General features: G+C 51.3%; 1 protein-coding gene and 2 long non-coding RNA genes across 5 annotated transcripts; 1 reads left to right on the forward strand and 2 right to left on the reverse strand.

The window, feature by feature from the left end:
- Nucleotides 1-409: 409 nt before the first annotated feature.
- Nucleotides 410-13,937, reverse strand: ENTPD4 (ectonucleoside triphosphate diphosphohydrolase 4). 3 transcript variants are annotated; one of them, XM_066337016.1, is made up of 13 exons: nt 13,903-13,937; nt 12,450-12,551; nt 11,570-11,767; nt 10,499-10,704; nt 9,070-9,220; nt 8,433-8,536; nt 8,277-8,336; nt 7,420-7,574; nt 5,703-5,869; nt 3,768-4,092; nt 2,394-2,479; nt 1,743-1,904; nt 410-1,366 (listed from the first exon to the last, which is right to left on the reverse strand). In XM_066337016.1, exons 2-13 carry the CDS (start codon nt 12,455-12,457, stop codon nt 1,141-1,143), a joined length of 1,848 nt encoding a protein of 615 aa, XP_066193113.1. In that variant the 5' UTR covers nt 12,458-12,551; nt 13,903-13,937; the 3' UTR covers nt 410-1,140. The 3 variants fall into 3 exon arrangements, with proteins under 3 accessions (XP_066193113.1, XP_066193114.1, XP_066193112.1); XM_066337017.1 differs by having other exon boundaries at nt 7,444-7,574; nt 12,450-12,557; nt 13,903-13,933; XM_066337015.1 differs by having other exon boundaries at nt 12,450-12,557; nt 13,903-13,933.
- A 191-nt stretch (nt 13,938-14,128) lies between these two features.
- Nucleotides 14,129-15,194, forward strand: LOC136372440 (uncharacterized). Its single transcript, XR_010745489.1, has 2 exons — nt 14,129-14,608; nt 14,746-15,194. It is a non-coding gene; the product is annotated as an uncharacterized lncRNA (long non-coding RNA).
- A 2,055-nt stretch (nt 15,195-17,249) lies between these two features.
- LOC136372438 (uncharacterized) lies at nt 17,250-18,098 on the reverse strand. Its single transcript, XR_010745487.1, has 2 exons — nt 18,058-18,098; nt 17,250-17,510 (listed from the first exon to the last, which is right to left on the reverse strand). It is a non-coding gene; the product is annotated as an uncharacterized lncRNA (long non-coding RNA).
- Between the last annotated feature and the right edge of the window lie 83 nt (nt 18,099-18,181).

Below are 18,181 nucleotides of genomic sequence, written 5' to 3' on the forward strand. Positions count from 1 at the left end.
ACATGGGGATGGGATTCAGGGAAGGGACAGGGACACAGGGACAGGGACATGGGGACAGGACAGGGACACAGGGAAAGGACACGGGATAGGACAAGGACACAGGGACACAGGGACACAGGGAAGGGACAGGGACAAGGGGACAGGAACACAGTGAGTCCTCCAGGCTCGTTCTGCCTCTCAGGAGCTTCACGCGTTATTTGGTACCAACAATGGCCCAAACAAGGGGACCTTGGGAACAACAATGGAATTTCGGGAACAATGGCACTTGGGGAGTAACAATGGCACTTTGGGAATAATCCCGAGACTTTGGAAACGACAGCTGGACTCCAGGGAGGGGACAATGACCCCGGGGAGGGGACAAGGTGTCCCTGTGGGGAATTTATCAAATCAAACACCCACACCCCAAAGGTTCATAGAAATCCCACTTTTAATCATGGACAAATCGACTTTCAAGTAAAATCAACTGATTTAAATAAAATATAAATTACCAGAGGGCTTGGAGAGACCCTGTGCACCTTCTCCTCTTGCTTTTCCAGTTCTCTTCACATTTCTGGAGTTTCTGGGAGGTCTCTCCATGATTATGGAACAGAAATTAGGGATTGAAAGCAGCGACCGGTGCCACTGGGAGGGTGAAGCTTCCAGGGAAAAAGAGGGAGCAGAAGTGATGGAAGCAGTTTTTTATGGAAGCACAGCACTGGATGCCAGGGATTTTTCCTTCTCCATCCCAGGAGTGATTCCAGAAGGGGGAAAAAGAATCACATCAAATGTCTTAAAGGGTTCTTTGTTTTTGGAACTTCACGTTCTTTGAGACTCCAAACCGAGAGCAGGGATGGCAATGCTGGAATCTGGAAGGAAAATCCAAGCTCATCCCGGGATTTCAGCCTCTCCCAAAGGTGGGAACTCAACTCCTCCTCTCCTGCACACCCCCAAGTGCAACATTCCCAGCAAAGTCTTTTTTTTTGGCATTTTTCCCTCACCACCCCCATCTCCCTGGAATTCCCAAGCCTGCCTGGAATTCCCAACTCTGCTTCTCCGAGGGGCAAAAAAAGAGGAGGAAACCCTGAGGCAAAAATGGCTTTTTCTTTCTTTTCCTTTGCGTGTGTGTGTATGTGGACGAATCCTCCATCCATCCTGGCATCTTTATCCCGGGATTTTCTGTGGGGGGAGCCCCTCCTGGATCCAGAGGGAAGGGGAGGAGGCGCTGCTGTGGAACACCCGGCGGTGGATGCGGCGCAGGCGGAGCAGGTAGAGCAGGATGGAGAGCAGCACCACCAGGAAGCAGGCCAGGAACAGGTAGTGGTTGTACACAAAGGAGAAGCTCCTCCAGTGGGAGTGAATCCCACGGAAATTCTCCTGCTGGATGTCCCTGGGAAAGAACAGAGGGACAACAGGCACGGCTCAGAGGGAAAATTCCAATTCTGACTTGGTGGGAATCGGACAGGGCAGGAATCAAAGCCCATTTTGGGGTATAGGATCTAAAAAGCACAAGTTGAGGCTCTAAAAATCGTAAGTTCCCATCCCCAGAATTCTTTCCTAAAGGCTTTTCTCAGATTTTTTTAGAGGATATCCCAGGGAAAGAGCAGACACACTTGGGAGGCCAAATTCCACTTCCAGCTTGGCTCAGCGCAGGAATCAAAGCCCATTTAGGGGAATAGGATCTAAAACCCACAATCTGAGGGATCAGCACCTCTTCCTATTCCAAAATCGCCCTTCCCAAAGGCTGTTCCCAGTTCCCGGGGTACCTCAGGGGCAGGAAGCGGGTCCTGTAGAGGATGGCCCCCAGGGTCCACTGCACCTCCTTGTCGTAGACCTGCAGCGCCGTCTTCAGGCTCCCGTAGCTCTCGGGGAAGGAAAAGCCCCGGTGGAAAACCTCGAACATCCAGGCGGACTTAAAGCACTGGAACCTGGGGAGAGCAGTGGGGTCAGGCTGGAGAAACGGGATCAGGGACTGTGGGATCAGGGACTGTGGGATCAGCCAGGAAATGTAGGATCAGGGCTAGGAACAGTGGGATCAGGGACAGTGGGATCGGCCAGGAGCATTGGGATCAGCCAGGAAAAATGGGATCAGGAACAGTGGCATCAGGGACTGTGGGATCAGGCAGGAGAAATGGGATCAGGGACTGTGGGATCTGGGATTGTGGGATCAGGCAGGAGAAATGGGATCAGGGACTGTGGGATCAGGGACAGTGGGATCAGCCAGGGAGGAGGGGATAAGCTCAGCTCAGCATTCCAGCAACCACAGGGCACAATTAACCACAGAATTCGCCGCTTTTCCAAGGGTTTTTCTCACAATTCCCAGCCTTTCCCAGGCTTTTCCCCCCCTCCCAGCCGTCCCGTGGCAGGCTGAGGCTGTGGCAGGAGGGATCTCCTGCCCAAACCCCAGCCCCGCTCACTTGAGCCGGTGCAGATCCGCGTGAGGGGCGTAGAGGCCGCGCTCGAAGCGCTCCCGCAGCACCGGCCACCGCGTGCCACAGTAATCCTACCGGGAACACAACAACAAACAACGGGACAATGGGAACGATTCCAGCACCCCTTCTGCCTGGAGGAGGAAGATACCACCCCATTAAACACTCTGAAACAGCAAAACACCGGAAATGAACAGCGGCTTGCGCCGCCAGTGAGGCAGATCCTGAATTTTGTGGGAATATTTGGATCCACACTTGGAATTTGGGGTGGAATTAACAGGAAATTCTCTGGGAATATCCTTGGAGGTGAAAATGGAGCCTTTGTTTTTAGGGCATGGCTTAATTGTCTCATTCCTCTGCTTTGTTGTAGTTTTAACTGTTTCCAACAAATTGAACTCCTTAGGAAAAACAAGTGGGAAATGGCACAAAAATCCTGCGGGGAAACAAAAAAACCAGGGAAATTGGAATAATTCCAGCATCCCTTCTGCCTGGAGGAGGAAAATCCCACCTGACAAAACACTCTGAGAGAGCAAAAAACAAAGAAAGAACAGCGGTTTGCACTGCCAATGAGGCAGATCCCGAATTTTGTGGGAATATTTGGATCCACACTTGGAATTTGGGGTGGAATTAATGTTAAATTCTCTGGAGGGAATTTCCAGTAAGGGAAATCCCAAATTTCACGGGAATATTTTGATCCACGCTTGGAATTTGGGATGGAAATAATGTTAAACTCTTTGGGAATATCCTTGGGGGTGAAAATTGTCCCTCTGTTTTTAGGAAATTGCCAGATTGTCTGATCTTCACTTTTGCAGCTTCAGTGAATTTAGGAATTAGGGATCTCTCAAGGACGAGTTCTTCTGCAGGACTTTGGGAACAAAACCCTTATGGAGAGGTATTTTAAATTAGGAATTTATCCCTGAATTTCACTTTTTCAGCTGGGATCTCTTACAGAATTTGGGATCTCTTAAGGCAGTTTTTCTGCAGGACTTTAGGACAAAACCTTTGTGGAGAGATGTTCTAAATTAGGAATTTAGGATCTTAAAGGATTTGGGTGAAAATTGTCCCTCTGTTTTTAGGGCATTGCTGAATTGTCTGATCTTCACTTTTGCAGCTTCAGTGAATTTAGGAATTTGAGGTTTCTTAAGGAATTTGGGATCTTCCTTAAGAAGAGTTTTGCTGCAGGACTTTGGGAATGTTACAAATTAGGAACTGAACCTTTTTTTTTCCACCTGTGTAGCTTCACAAAGCTCCCCAAAATTTAGGAATTTGGGATTTCTTAAGGCAAAGTTTTTCTGTGGAATTTTTGGACCAAAACCCTTACGGAGAGATGTTTCAAGGAGGAACTGATGCCAGTTTTCTCACCTGTGCAGCTTTAGTGAACTTGGCCGCGCTGTAATCCCCGCCCATCCTCAGCACATCCTCAGTGCAGTAATAGAACTCGGAGAATCCGTAGAATTCGCTGTTGTGGAACTGCACAGGGGGCTGGAAGATGCCATTCAGGGAGCTCTGGGTCTCGTTGGTTCTGTTCAGGAGGGGCTGCAGCAGCTCCCGGCACTGCTGGAAGTCTCCGGTGCCGCGCAGGTGCAGCGTCAGCCCCGCGTGCTGCAGCTCGTCCCGCGCGTCCCGCGGCAGGCACGGGTCCAGCACCGGGAATTCCGGGCTCAGCCCGCCCTGCCTGCCCAGCAGCCTGGGGAGACATGGAGATCAGGGATGCAGATGGGTTTTCCAGAGCTGGAAAAGGTCAGGGTTTAGGAGGAATTGGGATTTTTGCTAGGATTAGGTTGGTCAGTTGTTGTTAGTGAATCCAGGAACGGGAATTCCAGGCTCAGCCCGCCCTGCCTGCCCAGCAGCCTGCAGAACATAGAGATCAGGGATGCAGATGTTTTTTCCAGAGCTGGAAAAGGTCAGGGTTTAGGAGGAACTGGGATTTGTGCTGGGGTTTTTGGTTAGATTGGTCAGTTATTGTTGTTGGTGGTGGATCCAGGAATGGGAAGTCCTGGCTCTGCCTGCCCAGCAGCCTGCAGAACATAGAGATCAGGGATGCAGATGGGTTTTCCAGAGCTGGAAAAGGTCAGGGTTTAGGAGGAATTGGGATTTTTGCTAGGATTAGGTTGGTCAGTTGTTAGTGGATCCAGGAACGGGAATTCCGGGCTCAGCCCGCCCTGCCTGCCCAGCAGCCTGAGGAAACATGGAGATCAGGGACACAGAACTCAGCCATGCAGCTGGGGTTTGCAGAGAAAGCTGGAAAAGTTCAGGGTTTATGAGGAACTGGGATTTGTGCTGGGGTTTTTGGTTAGATTGGTCAGTTATTGTTGTTGTTAGTGGATCCAGGAACGGGAATTCCGGGCTCAGCCCGCCCTGCCTGCCCAGCAGCCTGGGGAAACATGGAGATCAGGGAGGCAGCAGGGTTTTGCAGAGCCAGCTGGAAAAGTCTTATGAGCAATTGGGAGAAATCTGGATTTGTGCTGGGGTGTTGTTGTTAAATCGGTCAGTTATTGTTGTTGTTAGTGGCATGGATCCAGGAATGGGAATTCTAGGCTCAGCCTGCCCTGCAGCCTGGGGGAACAGAGAGATCAGGGAGCCAGCAGGGTTTTGCAAAGCTGGAAAAGCTTGGGGCCTTATGAGGAATTGGGATTTTTGCAGGGATTAGATTGGTCAGTTGTTGTTGTTAGTGGGTCCAGGAACAGGAATTCCGGGCTCAGCCCGCCCTGCCTGCCCAGCAGCCTGAGGGAACATGGAGAGATCAAGGATGCAGCTGGGTTTTCCCTAAAAAGCTCAGGGTTTATGAGGAATTGGGAGAAATTGAGATTTGTGCTGGGGTGTTTTGATTATATCGGGCAGCTGTTGTTGCTAGTTGCAATTGTCAATAAATTAATTACTGGGGAAATAAAATATCCAGTGTCATCCCTGCCACAGGCTAGGACATCTCCCATGATCCCAGGGTGCTTCAGCCTGGCCTTGGGCACTTCCAGGGATCCAGGGGCAGCCACAGCTCCTCTGGGAATTCCATCCCAGCCCATTCCCACCCTCATACTGGGAATTCCTTCCATAAATCCAACCTAAATTTCCCCTTTTCCAGCTGAACCCATTACTCCTGGTCATTCCAATTCCTGAGGAGCAATCCCTCTCCATTTCCCAGATTTCCCTCCTGGAAGCGCCGTCATCTCTCCACACGCAACACCCAGGCTCATTCCCATCATCCCAGCACCACCTCCCTGTCTCCCAGAGCTGCTCCATCCCATCCCTGGACACTCCCAGTGTTGGAGCAGCCTGGAAGCCCAGGAGAATTCCCAGTACCTGTTCTTGAGGAGGCTGCTGGAGAAGAGGCTCTGCTCGTATCTCCTGCGGGCGGCGTTCCCGCCGAAGCCCAGGAAGGTGGCCACATACACGCGGTACACGTGCTCGGTCTGGTGGGCATCACAGCCCAAATTGAACTCTGCCAGCAAATTCTTGGCCACTTCCTCCTGCAGCAGCAAAATCAGCAATCAGCAGGATGATCCCGAGCCTTAAGGCGATTTTATTTTTTTTTTTTTTTTGGGGGGGAGGCGGGGGATGCTCTGGACCAAAAATTCACCCCACACCAAAACTTCACCCCTGTTTTCCTCTCCTATCTGTGCCTCCAAAGGATCATGGAATTGTTCTTGTTGGAAAAGATCTGGAGGATCATCAATCAAACAGCCCTGAAGAGCCACATCCATGGGGATTTTTTGGATATTCCCAGGAATGAGAACTCCACACTGCCCTGGGCAGCTTTTCCAATGCTTCCCTGCCCTTTATAATCCAAATATTTGAGGAGTTTTCCTCAGGGATGATCAGCTCCCACATAAGTTTTAAAATCCAAGACCATTTCATAGGGAGAGAAAAATTGACGAGCTTTTCTTTGGAATAACCATCTCTCACATTATTTGGAAAATCCAAGAAAATTTCATAGGGAAAGCAAAATGGAGTTTTCCTCTGGGAATGACCATCTCCTGTACTTTTTGTTCAAAAAACCCAAGATTACTTCATAAGGAGAAAAAAATAAAGGCGTTTTCCTGGGGAATTATCATCTCCCACATCACTTTGTAAAAGATAATTTCTTAGGGACAGCAAAATCTTGGAATTTCAGATTCCCGGCCCTGCAAAGCCCAGGAATTGCTTCTGTGGAGCCTGGGATTTTCTTCTCCCATGGAAAAATGTGGATTGTGGCTCCTGAATTCAGTGCTCCATTTCCCCCCTCCCATTCCTGATTCCCAGGACAGATTCCATCACCAAAATTCTCATTTTAGATCCATTTATGCTCAGCTAAAACCACCTCACAGGCAGGAATTTTTATCCCTATTTTCCCAGCTGACATTTGACTGGATCTGCTCTGGAGCTGAATGTCCAGATTTTAATAATTCCAAATTATTGATCATAATTTCTAATAATAATTCTTATTATTTCTTAACCCTCTGTAAATTACAACAGAGGAATTAGGGAATTAATTAGGGAAAATTCATTTCACAGGATTTAAAAACTTGATTTGTCCATTATTAGAACAGAACCAAACATGGGGATGCAATGCTGTTTTTCCCTATAGATAATTCCCAATAAATTTACTGCAAAGTTTAGCTCGAAAATTCAGGAATTGCTCCAGAACTCAGTGGAATTGGAGCAATTTATGTCCCATTTGGACAAAGCAATTTGGTGCCATTTGTGACTGCCGATTCCATTGGTCCCCAAAATTAAAGGAAAAAAGTCATTTTTATGAAAGTTTTTTACAGGATTTTTGGGTTTTAAGCTCCAGGATGCAAAGTTTGTAATGGAAAGGATATAAAATAATCCACAAAGACTAAAACTGAGGGATGAACGCAGGACTGGAGTGATGGGGATGAAGAAAACAAAGGCATTCTTAGCTGGAGGAGGCCTCGCGCTGCCATCATCTCTCTTGCTTTTTGGGAATGGGATGGGATGGAGGACTCCAAATGATGGGAAAGAAAGGAAAAGGAGTTAAAAACATCCCCGAGGGAAGAGGGAATTCCCAGATAATGACCTGCTGAGGGGAGGCAAGGCTTACACTTTGGGGCACTTCGTAGGCGATCTGAGTGGAGACCCCGCCCATGTCCAGGATCCCCACGGTTCTCTTGCGGAAAATGGGATTGTGGCGCTCGCTGCCCGGGACCTGCACCTCCACCACGGCCTCGTCCTCTGGGAAAAGTCAACAGGATACAGGGAAAAATCAGTGGGATACAGGGAAAATCAGTGGGAAAATCACTGCGAGGGAAAATGGGATCATGGCGCTCACTGCCCAGGGTCTGCACCTCCACCACTGCCTCTTCCTCTGGGAAACAGGGAAAAATCAGTGGGACGTAGGGAAAAATCAATGGGACATAGGGAAAAATCAGTGGGAAAATCTCTGGGATGGAAAATGGGATCATGACACTCGCTGCCTGGGATCTACACTTCCACCACTGCCTCGTCCTCTGGGAAAAATCAATGGGATGCAGGGAAAAATCAGTGGGATACAGGGAAAAGTCACTGGGAAAATCACTGTGAGGGAAAATGGGATTGTGGTGCTCGCTGCCCAGGATCTGCACCTCCACCATGGCCTTGTCCTCTGGGAAACAGAGAAAATTAGGGGAAACAGGGAAAAATCAGTGGGATACAGGGAAAAATCCCAGGGATCCAGCCAGAGGAGCTGCTGTTTGTGCCTGTTAAAGCTTCAGGTGGGAACAGAACCAGCCCAGCCCCTGCAGCTGCTGCCAACATCTGGCTGGAAATACATCCCAACAGCTGGAAATGCAACTCACAGGGCTGGAATTGCACCCTAACATCTGGCTGGAACTGCATCCCAACATCTGGCTGGAATTGCATCACCTGGAGCCCCCCAGGCCCCCTTCAGATCCTCACCATCGTCCGTGTGCTCAAATCTTCCAAGGACAAAGTTGATCCCAATCCATGCATAGACTCCTGCAGGCGGAAAAAGTAAAAAACCACAGGAATTTGGGAATCCCACCACTTGGAATCCCTAAATATTTTCCAGATATTTCTCCAAGGTCCACCTACCTTCCTGCTTCCCAGAAATCACCTCAGCGTGGGAGTCAGAGAACAGGAAATCGAAGTGCACGGGGATGTCTGTGAGCAGATCCTCCAGGATGGCTTTCTGCTGGCTGCAAAATTCCATGGAAAGGGGGTTTAAAAAAAGCCAGGATTGCTGCTGGTGATGCCTTCAATTTTAATTTCCTGTATTCCAGGTTCTGTGGTGCCCAGGGGTGCAGCTCTGAGCTCACAGTCAGTGTCACTCAGCTCTGCACACAGCAGGGACACAAAACAAATCCTTCTCCTGCTGCACACCAAGGACAACTTTCAGCCCCAAGGCACAAACAAGGGTGGGCTGGAGGGAGGAACAAGAAGGATGGGACCTCACAACCTGCAGCTGGAATTGGACAATTCAACCCCAATATGCAAATGGACCAAAACTTATAAAAGTGTGAGACTTTGTGACCATTTTGAGTCCATTTTGTGACCATTTTGGATCCACCTTGGGTGCAGCCCCGGCCAGGCTCTTGTCCTGCCCAAGCTTTACCCTTAAAAGCCTTTCAATAAATCTCTACTTTATTCTCCAGCTCTGTCCAGTCTGTTCCAGCTCAGCCTTCCCAAGGCATCACTGGAATTCCCAAAAAGAAAACCTCCAGGGAATCACCTCTCAGGCAGGATCCTCATGCCAGCAGTGCACAGGATGTAGAGAGGAGTCTCCTTGTGCTTGGAGCGCGGGACGTGCTCGGCAGCGAAGCGCAGCAGGGGCAGGATGTAATCACTGACCTTGTCAGGAGAGTTGGCAAACTCAGAAATTCCTGGCAAAAAACACAAAACTGGGAGTTGGAGCAGCTCCTGCTGAAGAATTCCCTGGGAAATCCTGAGCAGAGGAGTGAAGGAGGCAAAGGGAAAAGTGAGAAATCAGCTGTGAAAATGATGGAATTTTTCTGTGTCTTCCTTTCCTAACTGTGCTTCCTGCACAATGAAATGTCTGGATAAAGGATGTTTCCAGCATGGAACAGTTCCAGGTTTCTTTGGGATTGGTTTGCAGGGAGTTTAAGTCTGGAATGGGGCAGGAGTGAGAGGTTTTTCCATGGGACAGCAACAGGAAATGAAAGGAGATGAAAATCAAGCCAGGTACTGGGAAAAACAGGGAATTTCTCCATGATTTCCTCTCCTAACTCTGCTTCCTGCACTCCAAAGTGACTGGATAAGGCAAATTTGTTGGAGTTGTTCCACACTCACAACAGGGAAATATCCTTCATCACATTTTCCTGTTAATGTCCTATGGAAAAACCTCTCCCACCTGCCCCATTCCAGACTCAAACTCCCTGCAAACCAACCCCAAAAATCCCTGGAGTTGTTCCACACTCACAACATGGAAATATCCTTTATCCAGACAGTTTGGGGTGCACAAAACTAAGTTACGAGAGGAAAGTCTGGAGAAATTCCCATGTAGAGCTGATTTTTCCCAGGAAATATCCTTTATCCAGGCACTTTGGAGTGCAGGAAGGACACTTAGGAGAGGAAATCATGGAGAAATCCCATGTTTTTCCCAGTACCTCATTTGATTTTCATCACCACGGGTTTCCTGGAGCTGTCCCTCATCTGCTGGATGTCCAGGAGCCTGTGGGGACAGCACCTCCCTTATCCATGGAAAAACCTCTCCCTCCTGCCTATTTCAAACTTTAAGCTTCACAAAACTCCCTGCAAACCAATCCCAAAAATCCCTGAAGTTCTTCCATGGTCTCGAGCTTGAAATAACCTTTATCCAGACACTCTGGAGTGCAGGAAGCAGGATTAGGAGCAGAAATCATGGAGAAATTCCATGTGGAGCTGATTTTTCGCAGTCGCTGGTTTGATTTTCATCACCACCTTTTCCTGTTGCTGACCCATGGAAAAACCTCTCCCTCCTGCCCCATTCCAAACTTAAACTCCCTGCAAACCAATCCCAAAAACCTCTGGAGTTGTTCCACACTCACAACATGGAGTTTAACATACAGAATACAGAAATATCCTTTATCCAGACACTTTGGAGTGCAGGAAGCACAATTAGGATCAGAAATCACAGAGAAATCCCATTCTTTTCCCAGTACCTGGTTTGATTTTCATCACCACGGGTTTCCTGGAGCTGTCCCTCATCTGCTGGATGTCCAGCAGGTCCTTGGGGTTGCCGTTGTGCCGGGGCCAGCAGTACACAAACACCCTGGAGCCACTGCTGCCACAATCCACCACGATCCCGTAGTTCAGATTGGGGTTCCTGGTGTCCGTGGCCTCCGTGTCCGTCACCCTGGCCAGGTACCTGGGGAAAAAAAATGGGAATTGCTGCAGGGAATTTGGCTGTGGAATCTCCTCTGTACTTTCCTCATCAGGAGCAGGGAGGTCTATGGTTGTTTCTCATTTCCCACAGGCTCCATTCCCTGTTTTCCATGGAATTCCATGCCCCTCACCTGTGGAATCTCCCCTCTGAGGCTCCACCCAAGCCCATGTTGTCTCTGGAGCAGGAGCAGAGCAGCATCTCCCCTTTCCCCTATGGCTCCATTTCATTCTTTTTCCATGGAATTCTTTCCCTCTCACCTGTGGAAACTCCCATGCCCAGCTGTCCAGCCATACTTACCATGGAGCAGCAGAGCAGCTTTTCCCTTTTCCCCCAGAGCTCCATTCCCTGTTTTCCATGGAATTCTGTCCTCCTTTCCCCAACAGCTCCATTTCATTCTCTCCCATGGAATTCTCTCCCCTCTCAGCTGTGGAATCTGCCCTCCCGGGTGGTCCTGCCACACTTCCCGCAGCGCAGGAACAGAGCAGCCTTTCCTCCTTTCCCCCAAGGCTCCATTTCCCTGTTTCCCATGGAGTCCCCTGCCCTTCACCTATGGGATCTCCCATCCCGGGCTGTCCTGCCATCATACTCAGGGAGCAGAGCAGCACGGAGACCTGTGACTGTTCCCAACCTACTCCAGAGCTCCATTCCCTATTTCCCATGGAATTCTCTCCCCTCTCACCTGTGGAATTTCCCATCCTGGGCTGTCCTGCCACACTTCCCTTGGAGCAGGAGCAGGGAGCAAAGCAAAGTTTTCCCTTTCCCCCAGGGCTCCATTTCCCTATTTCCCCCGGAATTCCATGTCCCTCACCTGTGGAATCTGTTGCCCATGGAATTCCCTCCCTCTCACCTCTGGAATCTGCCCTCCCGGGCCGTCCTGCCGTACTTCCCGCGGAGCAGGAGCAGGGAGCAAAGCAGCAGCGCCCCCGCGGCGGCCGCGGCCCCCAGCAGCAGCAGCTGGCGCAGGGACGCGTTCAGGACGCGGGGACAGCCCGCGGGGGACAGGCTGAAGTGCCACGAGGCCGGCAGCAGGCAGGAGATGCTGATCCTGGAATCCAAAGGGAGAAACTTGAGTGCTAAACACAGGGGAAATTCCTGCCCGGAGGAGAGGGAAGGGGCTGAGATGGAATTCCCACCCCTGCCGCATCCCTGGGAGCAGCCTGGGCTGAGGAGGATGGAAGGATCCCACGGGGTTTGCTGGGTTTGGGGCTGGAGCTCCTTTTGATCTCCTGGACTTCTTTCAAAAGTCTCAGGAAAATTCGAGCCAGAAAGGAGGGGAAAGCCTGGCTTGGGATTGGAGAAAAGAAGTCTGGGCAGATCTCAGGGCAGTTCCCCAGGGCCTAAAGCGGCTCCAGGAGAGCTGGAGAGGGACTGGGGACAAGGGATGGAGGGACAGGACACACGGAATGGCTTCAGACTGATAGAGGGTGGGGATAGGTGGGATATTGGGAAGGAATTCCTGCCTGGGAGGGTGGAGAGGGGCTGGGATGGAATTCCCAGAGCAGCTGTGGCTGCCCCTGGATCCCTGGAAGTGCCCCAAACCAGGCTGGAGCCGCCTGGGACAGCGGGAGGTGTCCCTGCCATGGCAGGAGTGGGATGGGATGAATTTAAGGTCTCTTCCAACCCAATCCATCCCCGGATTCTGTTCTGGATTGAGTGAGCTCAGGACATATTCCCAGGCTGGAATTCACTCCAAAGTCATCCCAAAGCAGTTCCTCTGGGATCCTTACCTGCCCATTGTGGGATGGGAGCAGCAGGAGGAGCTGCTGGAGCCTCAGCCGGTGACCTCGGAGGGACCAGGAACATCCAAGTGTCCCTGAGCCATCCCCGCTCTGCTCCTGAGGGAAACCAAGCAGAGCTGAGGCCCTGGGACATCCCCGAGGGAACATCTGGAAGGGATCCTCCCTTCCCTGAGGGAATATCCTGGGATGGATCCTCCCTGAGGGAAGATCTGGGATGCATCCTCAGCACTGGTACATCCCTGAGGGAATACCCCGGGACGGATCCTCCCTTCCCTCAGCACTGCCCGGGCTGGACGTGGAGCCAGTCCGGGGCTATCCAGGAATGCAGGAATACAAAAGAAAACAGGAATCCAGAGCACTGGATGGAAGCACTGAATCACCTCCGGCACGGTGGGGAGGTTTAGATTGGATGTTTGGGCAGGAATTCCTCCCTGTGAGGGTGTTGGAATGGAATTCCCAGAGGAGCTGGGGCTGCCCCTGGATCCCTGGAAGTGCCCAAGACCAGGTTGGATCAGCCTGGGACAGTGGGAGGTGTTGGGGATGGAACTGGACGGGGTTTAAACTCCTTCCTACCCGAAGCATCCCGGGATTCTGGGACCCCTGCCAAGGTGCTGACCCCTGCCACGATCAAACATCAGCAAAATCCCAAAAGGACCACGGAAATGCGGGAATTCCGGCCGAGGACACAGCCCGGGGCTGTTCTTCCTTCCCGAGGGAAGAACCCGCCCCAGGTGCCACGAGGGCGCGGAGGCGGCGCCAGCCCGGCCGGGAGGGGACAGGGGATAGCGGGATGGGAATGGGATGGAGAGAGCGGGAGGGAGGGAACGGGATGTGGGAACGGGATGGAGGGAATGGGATGGAGAGACGGGGATGTGGGAACGGGATGTGGGAACGGGACGGAGGGAACGGGATGGAGGGAATGGGATGGAGAGACCGGGATGGAGGGAACGGGATGGAGGGAACGGGATGTGGGAACGGGACGGAGGGAACGGGATGGAGGGAACGGGATGGAGGCAACGGGCTTGAGGGAACGGGCTGAGGGAACGGGATGTGGGAACGGGATGGAGGGAACGGGATGGAGGGAACGGGATGGAGGGAACGGGATGGAGGGAACGGGATGGAGGGAACGGGATGGAGGGAACGGGCTGAGGGAACGGGATGGAGGGAACGGGATGGAGGGAATGGGATGGAGAGACCGGGATGGAGGGAACGGGCTGAGGGAACGGGATGTGGGAACGGGATGTGGGAACGGGATGGACGGAGAGGGATGGAGGGAACGGAACACAGAGCGGAAGGAGCTGGCCCAGGCCCCCGCCCGCCCCACGGCCGCCCCCAGCCCGCAGGGCGCGGCCCGCTCCCCCCCAGACTCTCCGGGCCCCGGCAGCCCGCTCCCGGCCCCGGTCCCGGTGTTCCCCCCTCTCTCCCCACCGCCCCACTTCACCTCCCGGGCCGCCCCATGGCAACCGGCCCCGCGCCACTTCCGGATGCGCCGCCGGACGTGACGCACACTCGTGACGTCACGGCGGAACCGGGAAGGGATTCCCCGGGGGCGTGACCACGGGAGAGGGGCGTGGCCAAGGGGCGTGGTCGTGGCTGAGTGGGCGTGGCCAGGAGGGGCCGCGTGCGCTGCGGGTAAAACCCGGCAAAAATCGCCATAAAACCAGCAAAAAACCGTTGTATGAACAGCGTTTACCGTCAGAAATAGGGATTTATGGCTCTAAACATGCCAAAATTGAGAAATGTATATAATTGATACCTATAACTGTCAATATTTTGAAATGCATAAAATTTATAGTTATAAAACTGTCAATATTTTGGTAGCTAATAAGGTGTAAATATTTTGGAAAAAATTTATACCTATAAAAGTGTCAATATTTTGGAATAAATTCAATTTATAAGTATCACTATGCCAGCATTTTGAATTAGCTTATTACAAATATCCAGTGGTATTGTAGCACCTGTAATAAATATCTAAATATTTACGATATAAAGACTAAATAAATTAATTTGATTAAAAAAAACAACAAGAAGAAGAAGGAAAGGGTGGAAATTCCACGGGGGAAAGGGGAATTCTCCTGTGTTTTGCCACAGAGCGGCAGCACCGCCTGTGTCCGCTCCAAGATTCCTTTGGAGAAATGGAAGGAAAAGTTTCTCCTGCTCAAAGGAACGGGAATAAACTCCCGGGATCTTCAGGGAAAGCGGCGCGGGGTGCGGAGCCCATCGCGGGAGGCGGAGCTGGGCAGGAGGGGATTTGGGATGGAAATTATCCCCAGGGGAAGGAAAGGAATGAGGGAAGGGAAGAAAAAAAGGAATAAGGAAGGGGGGAAAAATAAGGAAAGGCGAAGGGGAAAGGGAACGGAATAAGGAAAAGGGACAAGAAATAAGGGGGAAAAAAGGAATAAAGGAAAGGGAAAGGAAAAAGAGAAGGAATATGGAAAAGGGAAGGGGAAAGGAGAAAGGAAATTAATAAGGAAAGGAAAAAGGGAAGAGGAAAGGAATAAGGAAAGGAGAAAGGAAAGTTGAAAAGAGAAAGAAAATGGGAAAGGAATAAGGAAAAGGGAGTGAAAAGGTAAAAGGCAAGGAAAAAGGAAAAGAGAAAGGAAAGCAGAAAAGAGAAAGGAAAGGGGAATGGAATAAAGAAAGGGGAATGGAATAAAAAAAGGAAAAAGGAAAGAAAAGGTGAAGAGAGACGGGAATAAGGAAAGGAAAAAGAAAATTAATAAGGATGGGAAAGAAATGAAAAAGGGAAAGAATGGAAAGGAACAAGGCAAAGGTTTCTCTGTCTCCGCTGAGTTCTGCCCAGGGGCGGCTCAGAGATCAGAAATGTTGGAAAAGAGGGAAAACCGGAGAGGAGCTGCTGGAGCTGGCAAAGCTGCAGGGGCACAGCCCGGCCGCTGCAGGAGCATCCCGCCGCCTGGAATCCTGCTGCAATCCCGCTGGAATCCGGCCCTGGATGCTCCGAGCAGCAGGAAGAGTTTTCCGAGCCCCTAACCCCGCTTCGTGCCGTTTGGGATAACCCGCGGCCGCCCAGCGCTGGGGATCACCGGGATGGAGCGACTCGGAGAAAGAGGCGGAGCAGCGCTCGGGAACGGGGAATTTCGGTTTTTCCGAGGAGGAATCACCTCGGCGCCAGGGCCAGGTGGCTCCTGTACCCCAAGGTGTGCGGGCCCGGGTGGGGGTCCCTGTCTCGGGGCAGACCGCGCCCTGCGGGTATCGGCGGGGCCGCGGAGCGCCGGGAGCGGGGCCGGATCGGTCTCCCGGTGGGATTTTCCTCCTGGCGTTTCATTATTCGTTAAAAGGTTCCTGTTTCAAAGCTGGAGGAGTGGCCTGAGGTCCCCAAGCTGCGCTGGCTTTGGGGTAAAAAAAGGGGATTTTTTTTTTTCCTCTGCTGGTGCTGTGACAGAAGGCGCAGAGTGCATCACAGTCCTCATTCCAGCCTTTTCTCCTCACCTTTTAATCCCATTTTAAACACGTTTATTTGCCTTGAAGTGGTGAAACCCATCAGAATTAATCAATTTGACCCAGGTTGTGCAAGGGCAGAGCAGGATCGCAAAATCCTGGAATGGTTTGGGTTGGAAGGAGTTTAAATCCCATCCAGTTCCAATCCCGACACCTCCCAGGGTGCTCCAGCCTGGTCTTGGACACTTCCATGGATCCAGGGGCAGCCACAGCTCCTCTGGGAATTCCAGCCCCGCCAGGAATTCCTTCCCAATATCCCATCCATCCCTGCCCTGTGGCAGTGAGAATCCATTCCCTGTGTCTGTCCCTCCATCCCTTGTCCCCACACCCTCTCCAGCCTGGAGCCCCTTTAGGCCCTGAGATCTCTTCTCTTCTCTTCTCTTCTCTCTTCTCTTCTCCTCTCTCCTCTCCCTCCTCTCTTCTCTCCTCTCCCTCTCCCTCTTCCTCTCCCTCTCCAATCTCAAACCAAGTTTTTCCCCTCCTTTCCGGCTCTGGAATTTTGCTGAGCGCTGGAAATAAAAGCCAGGACAAACGCAGGAGCTCCAGCCCTGTGGGCTCCTCACAGCCTTCCCTGCCCAGTGGCACCGGTCCCTCCCCAAACCATCCCCAGCTGCGCCCTCCCATTGTTCCCCCAGGGCTCCAAACCAGAAAGGCGAGTTGGGGAAAGAAAAAAAAAAACCAAAAAACTTTGGTGCAGGAAATAATCCCCAAGCAGCTTTAATTACCCGCGGCGGGCACTGCCTCTCCCCGCGCCCGCCCGGGGAGGGGGAATTGGGTCAGGTTATGTGAGCGCTGAAAGGAACTCAGCAGCCAAATTCCGACCTCCACACCTTAACTCAGAGGGGCTGCAGCTCCCCGCCTGGCTCTGGTGGAGCTGCAGCGCTGCCTTGTCCCATCTGGGGATGGTTTGGGGCTGGATTGTCCCCCGGGAGACTCTTCGGGGCTCAATTCTCTGGAATTTCCTTTGCTGGTAGCATCACCTCACGCTGTGGGGAGAAAGTTCAGGGCGTGTGGTTGGAGCTGGGAATGATCCTGCTCTGCCTACAAGGTGAAATGGGTTCATTCTGATGGGCTCCACCATTTTTTGAGGAAAAAAAACCCCAAAAATCATTAATCCCTGCCCTGAGCTTGCAGCAGAACAGGAATTCCTGTTTTCTATGATTTTCCAGCACCAATCCCAACACCAGCACCTCATGAAGGCTTCAAACCAGGAGCTGCTGCTCCCAAAGTGGGTCAGGTCATCCCGAAGACAAAACAGAATTGTTTATGTTCCTGGAGTTTGCAAATGTAAAGATTAAAAAAAAAAAAAAAAAAAAACACGCCCAAAACTGGGACACGTCAGGTTTCTAAGCAGATGAATTTCCCTGTGGCTCTTCATTCCCAGGGTGCAGGAGAATCCGGGTTGGATCCTTTTCCAGGGATCTCCTGAGGCTGGGAAAGAGGTCCAGACTTGAAGTTAAATTTGTATTTTGGGGCACTTTGGGTGTTTCGAAGGAAGGATGGGGCTGCAGTGTGCTGGGAATGGGCTGATCCACGTCCTGTGGGATGGGGAATTGATTTCCACGTGGAATTTGTCTTTCCTATGTGGATCTGGCACCCAAACTTGGAAAAAAAAAAAAAAAAAAAAAAAAAAAAAAAAAAAAAAAAAAAAAAAAAGAGCTGAGCTGTGAGGACATAAAATTCCAGCTGGATCTGCTGCAAATAAGATTAAAACCAAATCAGCCATTTATATTTGCTCTGATCCATCCCTCTTCTAAAGCCTTTATAAAATGCCATAAACCTGGGCTTTTTCCTTAAAATCATCCATGGGCAGGGTCCCACTGTCCCAGGGTCCTGCAAGGTGGCCTTGGACACATCCAAGGATGGAGCAGCCACAGCTCCTCTAGGAATTCCATGCCAGGGAGGAAAAATACAATTATCTGACGCGGAACGTGTCAATTAAAATAAAATAACTTAGAATTTGTTGCTCTGTGGCTTTGGCAGCTGCCAGGGCAGCCCCGTGCTGGTGGTGGGAAGGATAAAACCCCTGAGCCAGGTGGAGCTCAGCTGTTAAGAGAAGTTGGAGATTTGCAAAGTGAAAAAAAAAATAAAATACAAGCCCTGGATGTTGGAGATAAAGGCCAGTTTGGGTGCCCACCTCCCAGCGAGGTGCTGCTGCCCTATCAGCCGGGGTGCAGCTGCTGCCTCTGCCACCTCCCGCCTGGGGAGGGCTTCGATAAGGAGCTCCAGGTTCTCCTTATCAGCTGGAGGTGCTGCAGGGG

This window comes from Sylvia atricapilla, chromosome 28, assembly GCF_009819655.1.
Source record: "Sylvia atricapilla isolate bSylAtr1 chromosome 28, bSylAtr1.pri, whole genome shotgun sequence".
NCBI lineage: Eukaryota > Metazoa > Chordata > Aves > Passeriformes > Sylviidae > Sylvia > Sylvia atricapilla.

Bases quoted from the DNA above. Each gene is read 5' to 3' on its own strand.
- ENTPD4 (XM_066337016.1), bottom strand. The intron at 8,337-8,432 runs GTAGGTGGACCT...TTCCGCCTGCAG, and splicing joins GATTTCTGGGAAGCAGGAAG to GAGTCTATGCATGGATTGGG. The intron at 5,870-7,419 runs GTCATTATCTGG...TTGCTGCTGCAG, and splicing joins GCCTTGCCTCCCCTCAGCAG to GAGGAAGTGGCCAAGAATTT.